The 12,500-nt window shown below is 43.8% G+C and overlaps 1 protein-coding gene across 2 annotated transcripts in view; it reads left to right on the top strand.

Moving 5' to 3' along the window:
• Positions 1 to 11,299, top strand: part of LOC148902267 (dachshund homolog 2-like) — a 39,502-nt gene extending 28,203 nt beyond the window's left edge. The window contains exons 5-12 of one of the 2 annotated variants that reach the window (XM_088990651.1): positions 312 to 475; positions 794 to 899; positions 1,415 to 1,489; positions 2,867 to 2,970; positions 3,054 to 3,201; positions 3,289 to 3,450; positions 5,436 to 5,498; positions 10,361 to 11,298. In XM_088990651.1, coding sequence (XP_088846777.1) covers positions 312 to 475; positions 794 to 899; positions 1,415 to 1,489; positions 2,867 to 2,970; positions 3,054 to 3,201; positions 3,289 to 3,450; positions 5,436 to 5,498; positions 10,361 to 10,398 — 860 coding nt within the window. In that variant the 3' untranslated portion in view covers positions 10,399 to 11,298. Of the gene's footprint in view, positions 1 to 311; positions 476 to 793; positions 900 to 1,414; positions 1,490 to 2,866; positions 2,971 to 3,053; positions 3,202 to 3,288; positions 3,451 to 5,435; positions 5,499 to 10,360 lie in introns of both variants that reach the window. The other variant, XM_088990653.1, reaches the window with a different exon arrangement.
• The last annotated feature ends 1,201 nt before the right edge of the window (positions 11,300 to 12,500 follow it).

The following is a 12,500-nucleotide window of genomic DNA, read 5'->3' on the forward strand; positions in this document are numbered from 1 at the left end:
AGCCATCAATGTTATTGTTTCACATTGAGCACACGCGCACTCCCATCTGATGTCGTAGGACGATGGAGGGGGGTGAAGGGGGGGGTTTGGCATCACGGGGTCAGAGGTTTTGAGGGGCTTTGAAAGCAAACCAAACATTTCAACTTGGTTTCACCTTTCATCTCTCACCCCACTCCGCCCATTTAACAAGTTCACCGGCGGGTCAACGCCTCCGTCACGCATCTCATATCTTCAAGATGGCTCGGCAGCCATCTTGGGGGCTTCGCTCGGCCGGCTGACTCTTCTGCGTGGCTGTCAACTCTTTCTTTCAGGACTGGAGCTGCCCTTTATGATGATGCCGCACCCGTTGCTGCCCATGGGCTTGCCACCTGCCTCTGTCGCCATGGCGATGTCGCAGATGAACCACCTCAGTACCATCGCCAACATGGCCGCCGCCGCTCAGCAGATACACGTGCACCGGGCGCCCGTCATCAAGGTACAACCTATATATATATATATATATATATATATATATATATATATTAGAAAATTAATTATGTGAATTATTGCTCCAAATTAAATTGAATTTTCTTAAAATAATACTTTTCAGTTTGTTTTATGTGTGTGTGCCTTTACTTTTATTTTATTCCATGAACAAAAATGCTTTTTCGATGTGTTTTTTTTTGTTGTTGTTTTTTTTTGTTTTTTGTTCATGTTTGTTCACTGTTACAACCTTGTTGTGTACGTATGTCACTGTTTATTTTATTGTGGCTTATTTTTTATTATTATCGCTTTATTTCTGCATCCTGGGCAGGAGCGGCTGTGCGACAGTCCCTCTCTGTCACCCTCTGTTGATGAGACCAACACTCCTCTGCAGTCGCAGCCCAGTAGCTCCGCCTCCAGCTCGCCGGAAAGACTCGGTATGTCCTATTTATTTATGATGGAAAAGGGTTCCACACTGAAACAAAAAAAAGACTCTTGAACAGATCGGCAATATTTATTTTGTCTTTAGATTGTGTTTATAAGCTCCTTTCAAAATTAAACTCTTTGACACTGAAGTTGAAGATTTCTATGAAGCTGAGGCAGGAGACAAAAGAGAACGCTTCATGCATATTTCATCACTAACATGTTCAACCACACCGTACAATTGCAGCCAAACAAAGTCCATTAGCTCAATGCTACCGTATGATGTGAAATACCATAAACAGGTGAATTTAAATTAGCGTCGATGGATTAGTAATTACGAGCCATCAAACGTAGTAGAAGAAATCTGATACGGCTCAACCATGAGACTGCCTTTGTGTACACACACACACACACACACACACACACACACACACACACACACACACACACACACACACACACACACACACACACACACACACACACACACACACACACACACTTAATAATGATGGTTTGGCATCTTCAGGCCTGCTGTCGGCTGATGCAGATGTTCCATTGGCCAACATTGTGACACCCATTAAGAAAATCACAAAGGATAAAGGTTTGACTACACACACACACACAAACACTCATGACTTTCCATGTGTAGATATTCTGCATTTTGTGCACCTTCATCTAAACCCCTCTCACATTTCCTTCTGGCAACTGACAAATCAGCCTTACTGACTTTATTTCATCTGCTGTATACACACACACACATGCTCACATCTGAAGTGTCAGGATGTTCCGCCACTCCTATTGATCACCTGCCACTGAGCCATCAATCAGACCGATGAGGATACTGGTGCGTATGTGTGTGCGTGCGCGACTCAGTGAACAGAGGGGTTAAAAGGGGTCAAGAGGTGTCGCACTAAAAGCACACCCGCTATTTTTCCAGTCTTGGCCTCTACAAAGAGTAGGAAGACGATCAGCGGAGGAGCACAAGTACGGATGAAGCGCAGATCGGAGATTAGCGCACACACACACACACGCACGCACACACGAGTGCGTGTGTGTCCGCGCATGAGCGCTCGAGAGTGCATCTTCATCAGCGTTAATTTCACAGCAGAGTTAACTCGCTTGTCAGTGTGTTAGGCATTAAACTGAGCAGAGACTGTGACGCACTCGCAATGAGCGCAATCTCACACACACGCACACACACAGGCTCAAGCACGCATGCTCAAATCAAGGGTGTCTTTAATCCCTTCCAATTAGCACCTCACGTGATTGTCTGAATACTAATGAGGCGCCCGTGTGTCAAACGTAATTGATCCGTGATGCCGCATCGTTGACTTCTACACTTTAGTAAACACGCCCGTTTTCAATATCTCTGTGTCTGCGCCTGCGTGAGTGTGCTTGGGAGGGGGAAAAGTCAACTGGATTCGCATTAACATTTTTTTCCCCCCCACACTTTCACTCTCGACCACTCAGTTGATCTGCGACAATTGACGGACAGTGAAACTCATCAATTGGCGCGTGTGGCTGCCGCTGCTCACCCACAGAAAAACGTATCCTGTGACTGTAAAGTGACCTTGAGAGTTTTGAAAGGCGCTTATAAATTAAATGTATTATTATTATTATTATCAATATTATTATTATAACTCCCCCAAAACTTTTTTGTTGCCTCAAAGCTCAACTCAAAACAACAAATAAATAAAAACACATCTATTTAAAACGATCAAATATCTTCGCTTTTCAGCGTTTAACTCTGTTGCTACGCTTTGTCCCTGCAACCACGTTGACAGGCAATGAGTCGACGCCCGCTCATCTCTTTATAGCCTCTGGGTGGCACGACGCGTATTAGTGCCGCACCGATAATCAGTAAGAGGAGTTGAAACTTTCCCGTAGTCAAAAATTCTGCTTTTTATTTTGAATACCTTTTCTTTATAATCCTAAGGCACCACCGCACTCTTACAATTTTTTTTTGTTTTGCTCATAGAAGACGAACCCTCGCTAGGACAGGGCCTGCTTCCCGGCTTCCCTGCCCCGTTCCTTTTCGCTGACAGCCTGTCGTCTGTGGAAACGCTCCTCACCAACATACAGGTGCGAGCGGCTCGTCGCTCTTCGTTTCCGTCCCGTGTGCCACCCCAGTCCTCCGCCTCCCCCTGAACACGTGTATGTTTCAGGGCCTCCTGAAGGTGGCGGTGGAGAACGCCCGCGTGCAGGATAAACAGATCCAGGCGGAGAAGAGGGAGCTGAAGATGGAGCTTTACCGCGAGAGGGAGATGAGAGAGAGTCTGGAGCGCCAGCTGACCTCAGAACTGCAGAGCAGAGGTTTCACGGACGCGCGCCCCCCCGTTGTGCAAAGCATTCTGGGAGATTCTCGGCCAGTCCCAAAACGCTTTATCCCTCTGCCCGCAGCGTCCATCCAGAAACGTCTGAAGAAAGAGAAGAAGGCCAAGCGGAAGCTGCAGGAGGCGCTCGAGTACGAGTCCAAGCGGAGGGAGCGTGGCGAGGACACCCTGAAACATTCGTCCTCATCCTCGCCTGAGCCGCTGCACGCCGCCGAAGACAACACCGTCGGTACTTTGAGACTCATCCCGTGCAAATAAATACAGAAATGAATACATGAATGAACAAACAAATGTATAAACAGACAACCAAACAAATAAATCAATAGGTAAACAAACAAATTAAAAGATAAATAAATAAATGAACGAACGAATGGACAAATGTATAAACAGAAAAACAAACGAATAAATAAATACAAAGATAAATACATCAAAAGAACAGAGAAACCCGGTACAGTACCTGTCCTGGGCCTTGGACACCAATCAAGAGGAGAGGGACAAAGGCAAGACGATAGAAGTGGGCAGAACATACTTTGAGACGGACAAAAAGCACTTGACCATTTTAGATGCCCCAGGCCACAAGAGCTTTGTGACGAACATGATTGGTGGTGCATCACAAGCTGACTTTGCTGGTGATCTCTGCCAGGAAAGGCGAGTTTGAAACAGGTTTTGAAAAAGGTGGACAAACACGGGAACACGCCATGTTAGCCAAAACAGCAGGTGTCAAGCACCTGATTGTTCTGGTCGATAAAATGGATGACCCAACAGTCAATTGGAGCTTCGAAAGGAGGGTAGATAGATCGTAATGAGCAACACTACAACACTAGTCTTCAACATGCAGTATTGTTGCATATGCACAAGACACTTTGATAAATTGTCAGCCCATTTCAAATCAGCTCAAGCAAAACCTAAAATGTCTTCTTTTCGTCAATTGAATCACGTTTTCCTTTGATTAAATAGAAAAGGAAGGAACGTTTGCAGGTTGTATGTTCTAAATCAAATGTGAATATTTTTTACGTTTCCATTATCCATGACAATGAACACAAGCACTACTCCTCCGCCTATTAGTTTGCAATATCCACAATTTTCCTATATTTCTGTACAACCCATCTTGACTATTTTCTTTTCCTTTATGTTACTTCCGGGTTGAGTGAACGCTGGCGCGTGTGGCTGCCGCTGCTCACCTGCGGAAAACGTATCCTGTGACTTACTAATGAAATGTATTATTAGTAGTAGTAGTAAATGGTGAGTATAGTTTTGCTTTTTTGAATGTTGCTGTGCCGATGACCATTTTGTGTTTGGGAGCCTTTTCCTGAGCATCTTCATCTTTATTAAGTTCATTGAGTTGCTTGTTCTGTAGCCACAAAGGGACATACGCTAGTGATGGTTTAAAAAATGATCCGAATTGCCCCAACCGCTAGCGTCTTCTTGTGCCAGTCCCAAGCCCCGATAAATACAGAGGCTTGTGTCAGGAACTCCATCCGACGTAAAAGCTTGGCCAAAACAAATGTGCGAATTACTCCTTTGAAGATGGAGGACACTGATTCGCTGTGGAAAGGGAAAAGCCGAAAGGAAACGAAGATAAACAGACAAACAAATAAATAAATACATCGATAAATAAATAGATAGATAAATGGATAAATAAATAATTGGATACTGGATGAATGAATAAATAAATAACTGAATAGACAGGTAAACAAATAAGTAAATAAATAAACAAACAAACAGGTAAATAGATAATCAGACAAACAAAAATGTATGAGTAAATAAATAAACAGACAAATTAAAAAGTATATGAGTATGCGAATAAATAAACAGAAAGTTAAATGAATAGAACATTATATGAATAAATAAATACGTGGATAAACAGAAAAATAAATAAATTAATGGACAAGTAAATACATAAATAGGTAAATAAATAATCAGACAAACAAAAAATGTATGAGTAAATAAATAAACAAATAAGTAACAAATAAAAAAGTCTATGAGTAAGCAAATAAATACATAAACGGGTAGCTAAATAAATAAACAAACAGATGATTAGATAAATAAATGGATGGATAGGTGGATAGGTAGGTAGGTTGGTAGGTAGGCAGATAGGTGGATGGATGGATAAAGGGGGCCTTGAGCACATTTTGACGTCAGATGAAAACGGATAAATGAAATCTGGTGAGATTCAAAGCGACAATTGAAGTGAATTTCTTCTTTCCTCCGCAGATGCCGCATCTGACCAGCAGGATGAGTTGAATGGCAGCCAGGAAGACAACGGCGCTGTGCAAGGTATACACACACACACACCAGTGACGTGCAGTCAGTGGAGACAGGTGAGGCAGTGCCTCACCTGTCATCATGGAAAGCTGTCATGGAAATACAGTAAAGTCTTGTTATATCGATATCGGATATATCGATAGTCCCGGTTATATCGATACTATTTCTATGCACGCACGGAGAAAATTACATGCAAACAGGGTCGGATATATCGATAGTCCCGGTTATATCGATATTTTTTCGGACTCTCTTGAATATCGATATAACGAGACTTTACTGTATCAAATGAAAAAAACAAATTAAACAGTTAGCTGTATTTAGTGATTTGTACTTTAAAGTTGTTGTCCATTTAACTTCACCGTTGTAGGATTTTTTTCAAAATCGCTGAATTTTCACATTTACCGTTCAAATACTAAGTAGAGACGAGCGGTGACGTCATTGATGACGTCAGTGCCTCACCAGCCATGAACCTCACCGCACGTCACTGACACACACACACACACACACACACACGCCCACTACACGCACACAAGCGTATTCTGTAGGCCCCCAACCTTTTTCCCCCACGGTCTGTTTAATGTCTAACAATATTTTCAAGCTTTAAGGCGGATACATTCAACAAAACAATTATATAAATATGAGATTGAATAATTATATTTTTGAAACATAATATTAAAAATGAATCATGACGAGGGGAGAATGTCAATGTCTGGATGCAAAACTCTCAAAGTTGCTTTCAAAATAAGATAAAACGTGCGTGGAAATCTCCCTTTGAGATAAATCCGTATTTTAAGTAGGACTCCTGATACTGTTAAGTGTTTTTAGCTGCCCCAAACAAATTTTCTCAAGACATTTGTTTTTTATTTTCCTCATTTTCCTCGGCCCTGGCTTTCATTTTAGCGGTAACCTATCACGTGTAACCTATGCCTTGACTTGCATCAAGAGTGACATAATGCAGACGGATGTAACAGAGAATCCGGTATTTTTTCAAAATAAAAGCGAACAGATTCCAACCCCCACGCCCTTTAGAAGCGCACTCTTCAGCCGCTGCATTCCGACTTGTGCATTAATGTCGATTGGCCCGGTAGGATCCGTTTGCCGCCACACGCAGGCACGCACGTTCATGCCCGCTGCCATAAAAGCGTTTTGCGCCAACAGTGATTTTTAATGCGCGCACCGACCTCCCTCCCCTCTCACCTTCCGCACTCTTAATTAACGAGTGGAGAGAAAAGTGCTGAATACAAAGAAAGATGTGGCATTACAATCAGAAGGGATGCGGGGAGGAAGAGGAGCTTTTATGGGAAAGGTTGCAACTAAAAATTCACCGATGAAGAGGAGACTGGAGCGGAGGCAAAGGAGGGCGGCGGGAGGGCGTTGGGGAGGAGACTTGAAAAATGCGACCTTGTTGCCAAACCCGCTGACATTTACAGCAACCTGCTGATCGACTTTAACAAGGCGGGTCAGTGCCATTCTTCACTTGCCGCCTTTGCCTTCTAATAACGATAATGTGACAGTAAACAAACAAGACTGTGGCAAACACGCTTGTGACTCGATGCCAATCGGCAGGGAAGATTGTACAAGATTGTACAGTGGGACCTTGGCTTATGAACTTAATTCTTATCCCAGACAGAGTGTGCAAGGCGAAAAGTGTGTATCCCAAAAATTAATTTCCCATACCAAACTATTAAAATGAGAATAATGTGTTCCCAGGTCAACATAAAACATAATTTTCTACTTTCTAATTTTCTAAGCCTTAAAAATACATAAAATATACATTATTTTATGTCTAGTAAATGTGCTTTGGTATTATAATTAAATAAATAATCTGTATGTATAATAAAGTTGTTTTATTTACCTTTGTGATGGTCGTTGAAGGCTTGATGGAATGGAGTGGCCGGTTTCATCGGCATTAAACATTTGATGAGGAAGGTAACCTTCTTTCACCATCTTGAGGAATGATCCCTTGTAGGTGCTTTCTCTGTGATAATTGTATCTAGTTCATCAATGGTGATCTGTTTAGCTGGGTTGATAGCTTTTTGCATCAAGTGAACAGATGACTTGTGCGGGTTATTTGTGGAGCCTGATTGATGGGATATTTTAACCTTCTCGTCTACACTCTGCTTTTGAATTTTCAAAGTTGAAACGAGTCTAAATTTCACTGTTTCTTATCCATTTTCTAACCTTTTTTATGTTTTTTTCTTTTATTTTTCACTTTTGTTTTTTTGGTTTAAAACTCTGTCCTCTCCCTTTCGTGTGTGTGTGTGTGTGTGTGTGCGTGTGCGTGTGTGTGCGTGTGTGTGCGTGCGTGTGTGTGTGTGTGTGTGTGTGTGTGTGTGTGTGTGTGTGTGTGTGTGTGTTTTCTCTCACTCACTCGCTCTCTGTCTGCCTGTCTCTTTAATGTTTAACCCCCCCCCCCCCCACCGCTGGGTTCTTGACCAATCACATGGCTTTAACCGAAGACGCCATTTTGTTTTTTTGGAGAACGGCCTCACTCTCTCTCTGTCTGTAACCCCATCCCCCACTGCTGCATTCTTGACCAATCATGTGGCTTTTACCGAAGACTGGGGGCGGGGAATAGGGAAATAAATGCAGTCGGCTGCCATTTTGTTGTTAGAAGAACAGGCTCGTTCGCGAACGACACATCACTCATTGTGGCAGCTCCGTGTGTATCCCGAAAAATAGTTTGTATGCCAAGTTAAAATTTTCATAAATGTAACGTTCGTAAACCGAAAAGTGCGTAAACCAAGGTCTCACTGTACTTTATAAACGCAGAAGTATATCTGGAATGCCAAGAAATAAGCCGTCGGGCTGCAGTACCCACCGTGAGCCACCGCACCGGGTGGTGCCATGTAGACTCAATCGAAGAAACATCTTCCGTTCTGGACTGTGTACGTGGCTCGGTGAGATGCTGTAGTAATTGTCGTTTTGTGTAGTGGATAAAGAATATATGCATGTGGGTATTCATATTATTTTTTTAATCTGTCGTCGTCGTATTGCTCCATCGTTCAGTTCTTTATCGCCACGTCTCGAGAGGCCGGCGGGATGGAATTTGCCGTGTCTAAACAGTTTCTACACCAAGCGGAAGACAAACGGGTCAGGATAAAAATAACCCGAGTGTAACAGATAGAGGACGGGAGGTGAGGAATGGGAGGGATGCTGCATTGCAAAAAGTGTGTGTGTGTGTGTGTGTGTGTGTGCGGGGGGAGGGGGGGGAGGGTAGGGCTGCTTGTTAAAAATAGTGAAGGGCAGCAGATGAGAGGGACGCAGGCGAGTCAGAAACCTGAGAACGTTGCCGTTAAAAAAAAAAAAAAAAAAAAAAAAAACGTTTTTTTCCCCCGAACGGATTTCCTGTCAGAGAGTGGCGGAGGAGAGAGCGGGACGGCATTATGGCTGCCGTTATGCAGAAAATGGATAAACAGTTTGCAACGTTGGCAGAAAACAATGACACCGCAGGGGGAAAGGAAGGCGCGGATGTGCGTGTGCGCGCCCGTGTGTTTGTGAGTGAGGCTGCGAAGAGGAGATCTCAGATCACAGCCATGAAGGAAAAAGGAGCCGGCAACTTGAAATTTACCCTGGTTTTTAGATTATTTGGTGTGTGTGTGTGTGCGTGTGTTATTCTGTACATATTAGTGCTGTCAAACCATCAACATAATTAACTGCGATCAAATTTATTAAACCTACAGTTAATGGACAACCGACGTCTCCGGACAATTTGTAAAATGGCTTCAAATGACTTCTACTGAGCGTATTTTAATAAGATTCCGCCACATATTTTACGTTTTCAGACTCGCTGAATATTCAGGAAGTCTTGTTTTTGAGTTGGTGACGAGTACGTATGTGACGTCACTAAAGGACCGCCCTTTACCCTAAAAAAGTCGCATTGTAACGGTCCTTCCATCACGTCAATGTATTTTGCTGTACTTGTTTGGTCTGGGGCCCTCGTGTTGCACCCAAAAGCCGCCAGAAGGCCAGAAGAGGGCGTCTAAGCGCCATATAAGGAATTTATCAGCCTGTGGAAATGGAGGTGGCCACTGGAGGTCGCCATTTTGTGCCTCTTTTTTTGGGTGAGAGATTTCTCCCCAATCTTGCCTCAAAATGGCAAAAAGAAATTCTTTAATTGATTGCAAAATGTATGCTTTCCTCTTCAGAACTATTTGAATCATATTCATAACTGGATGTGTAACAAGAAAGCATATTCTCTGAATCTGAAGCCATTGTTTTGATTCACTAGCAATGCAAGACGTCTTGGCGTGACATCATGAACTCGGGGCGGGACTTTCTGAAAATGCCCAATTCGCAGCTCAATTTGTGCAGATTTTTTCCACTTTAAGTCATTTTTATTGGTGTTTTGCATTTGACTAAAAATATCATACTGCGTGTTTGGGGTATTTTAGATGCTATAAAACGTTTTTCTGGTGTCAGTTAAGAAACAAAAAAGTGACGTCGGTTGTCCTTTAACTCTCAATTAATCGTGATTCACTTATTCACTGCCATCCCCAATTTTTTTTGAGAATTGAAAATATGACGTGGAGCGCCATTCCCGAATTTGTTCATGTTTTGGTTTTTCTTGTGGGAGGGGTGCCGACGCTGAATTGAATGTTGATGTAGTCCTAAAACTCAATATCCTGCCGGTCCTGCCATTTGAATGAAAATGACAAAAACCCTGGCACTTGGCAGAGAGAGAGGCAGAGAGGGGAGGGGAGAGAGGGAGATAGAGGAAGTAGGAGCGAGAGGGAGCGAGAGAGGGCAGGCGAGAGAGAGGAAGAGATAGAAAGAGAGAGAGAACAAGAGAGGGAGGGAGAGAGAGAAAGAGAGAGAGAGAGATCCCATATACTGTATATGTTACTGATTGTTTTGTTTTGCTTTCAAATCAGAATCTCGGGCTTTCCTGAAGACCACCATCATGTTCTAGAGTGCTGGAGCCCACCACCATCACGTCCTCCTCAAGCGAGATGCAATGCCCCCCCCCTCCCCCTCCCCACGCCCAACCATCGCATTATTATCACCGCCCCCCCTTCCCCGGCCCTTCCCTCTTGAAAACAACAACAATAACCATTCAACCCGACTTCCTTCCTGTCCCTCCGGTTGCCGTGCAAGGCATGCTGGGATATCGATGGACGAGACGTCAAGGCTGAACGGACCGAAACGTGAGCTCGTTCTATAAAAGTGCCGGATTTGGCACCACTTGAGTCCCAGCTCGTTGGCCGGCCTGTTAGAATTGGACGGGAAGCAGATCATCGGCGCTGGAAAAAGACTGTTAAAAAAAAAAGAAGAACTTGATGAGGGGTGGGTGGGTGCGGGATCTTCTGTTTTCTTTTTTTTTCTTCTTTCCAAAAAGAAAGTGTTGGAGAATTGTTTGACCTTAAACGCAACCTCTCTTCCACCTGCTCGGACTCCCTGAAGTGTTTTCTATCACCTTGAAGGACACATTTAAAAAAAAGAAAAAAAACAGCAGCTTTTTTAAATTCCAATGAAGTGACTTTTAGAATATGATATCACCAAACAGGAAGTTAGTTGTTTGCCGCGTGAGTTGAGTAGCACTTTTCATTTTCTTCCTTTTTTTTTCCCCCGGCAGACGAGCAATTCAAGTGCCCCCCCGCGCCTCCCCTACTTTGTAACTTTTGTCACCTGCACTTTTTTGGCCAGTGCGAACTCTTCTTGTCTGTCTGTTCTTTGTGAATTTCAAATTGTACAGGAATGGTTGATGTGTGTAGATAGAAGTGACACTCGCTTTTGTTTCTCTTTTGACTTTCCTCTATGTGAACGCAAAATATACACGATGATGACAACGACGATGTGTTGCGCAATTTGACGCTTTTTTTTTTTTTTTTTTTTTTTTTGGCTTCCACCGGTCGCCGGGCAGCCTTTTCTCACCCCCGTGGTGCGTCCTCCTGCTCCTTCTCCTACTTCTTCTGGCTCTCCGTCTCCATCGCTTTTACCAAATAGCTGATGTCACTTTTTCCATTTGCCCCCCCCCCCCGATCCACCCGCCACTCTAATGGAAGCCGCAAGAAGCTGAGCGATGGACGGCGGAAGACGAGCAGCGCCACGATGAGGAGGGATGGACGAGGGATGATGAGGAGGGATGAAGAGGTGACGGTGTGAAATGGGAGTAACCTGGCGAGAAAAAATGGGGGGGGGGGGGGCGGACGACAACAACCAACAAATGCTTCAAGGTGTCACTGTAACCAAGGTAACGACAGAGCTGAACCATTGAGAAAATGCTGTCACCTCCATATTGTCATTTAATATGCAACTTTGTTCAATGTCTTCTTCATGTGTTTTTTAACAGAAACACCTCATAAATTAATCTGTAGTATAAATATGACATCATTTATTTTCGCAACTTAACATTAATTTTCACAACATTATAAATACCGATGGTAGTCGAGTGGTTAGCACGCCAGCTGCACAGTACAGAGGTCGTGAGTTCGAGACCCAGTCCCTGTGTGGAATTTGTGGGTTTTCTCCAGGTTTCCGGTTTCCTCCCTCATTCAAAAAAAAACATGCATGGCAGGCTGATTGAACACTCCAAATTGTCCCTAGGTATGAGTGTGTGTGTGCGGATAATTGTTTGTCTCTGTGTGCCCTGCGATTGGCTGGCAACCAATTCAGGGTGTCCCCCGCCTAATGCCCGAAGACGGCTGAGATAGGCTCCAGCACCCCCCCGCCGCGACCCTAATGAGGAATAAGCGGTACGGAAAATGGATGGATAAGAATAGCTACTGACACACTTTGACCTCACGGTGCAAAGGTCATGGGTTCAATTCCAGCTCCGGCTTTCAAGTGTGGAGTTTGCATGTCTTTCTTTGGGTTCTCCGGTTTCCTCCCACATTCTAAAATGTCACGGTTTGCAAGGTGGTGGATCCCAAAAAAAGCAGGCAGGAGGGAGCAGCAGGGTGCAATTGACAAATTGTATAAAATAAAGTCAGCAGGAACAAACCCTGACAGGGTGAAACAAACGCATACAATGACCCGACAACGAACGGTCGTGCTGGGAGTCTTTTTAACTGC

This window comes from Hippocampus bargibanti, linkage group LG02 (genome assembly GCF_051943395.1).
Source record: "Hippocampus bargibanti isolate YZ-2025 linkage group LG02, ASM5194339v1, whole genome shotgun sequence".
Taxonomy (NCBI): domain Eukaryota; kingdom Metazoa; phylum Chordata; class Actinopteri; order Syngnathiformes; family Syngnathidae; genus Hippocampus; species Hippocampus bargibanti.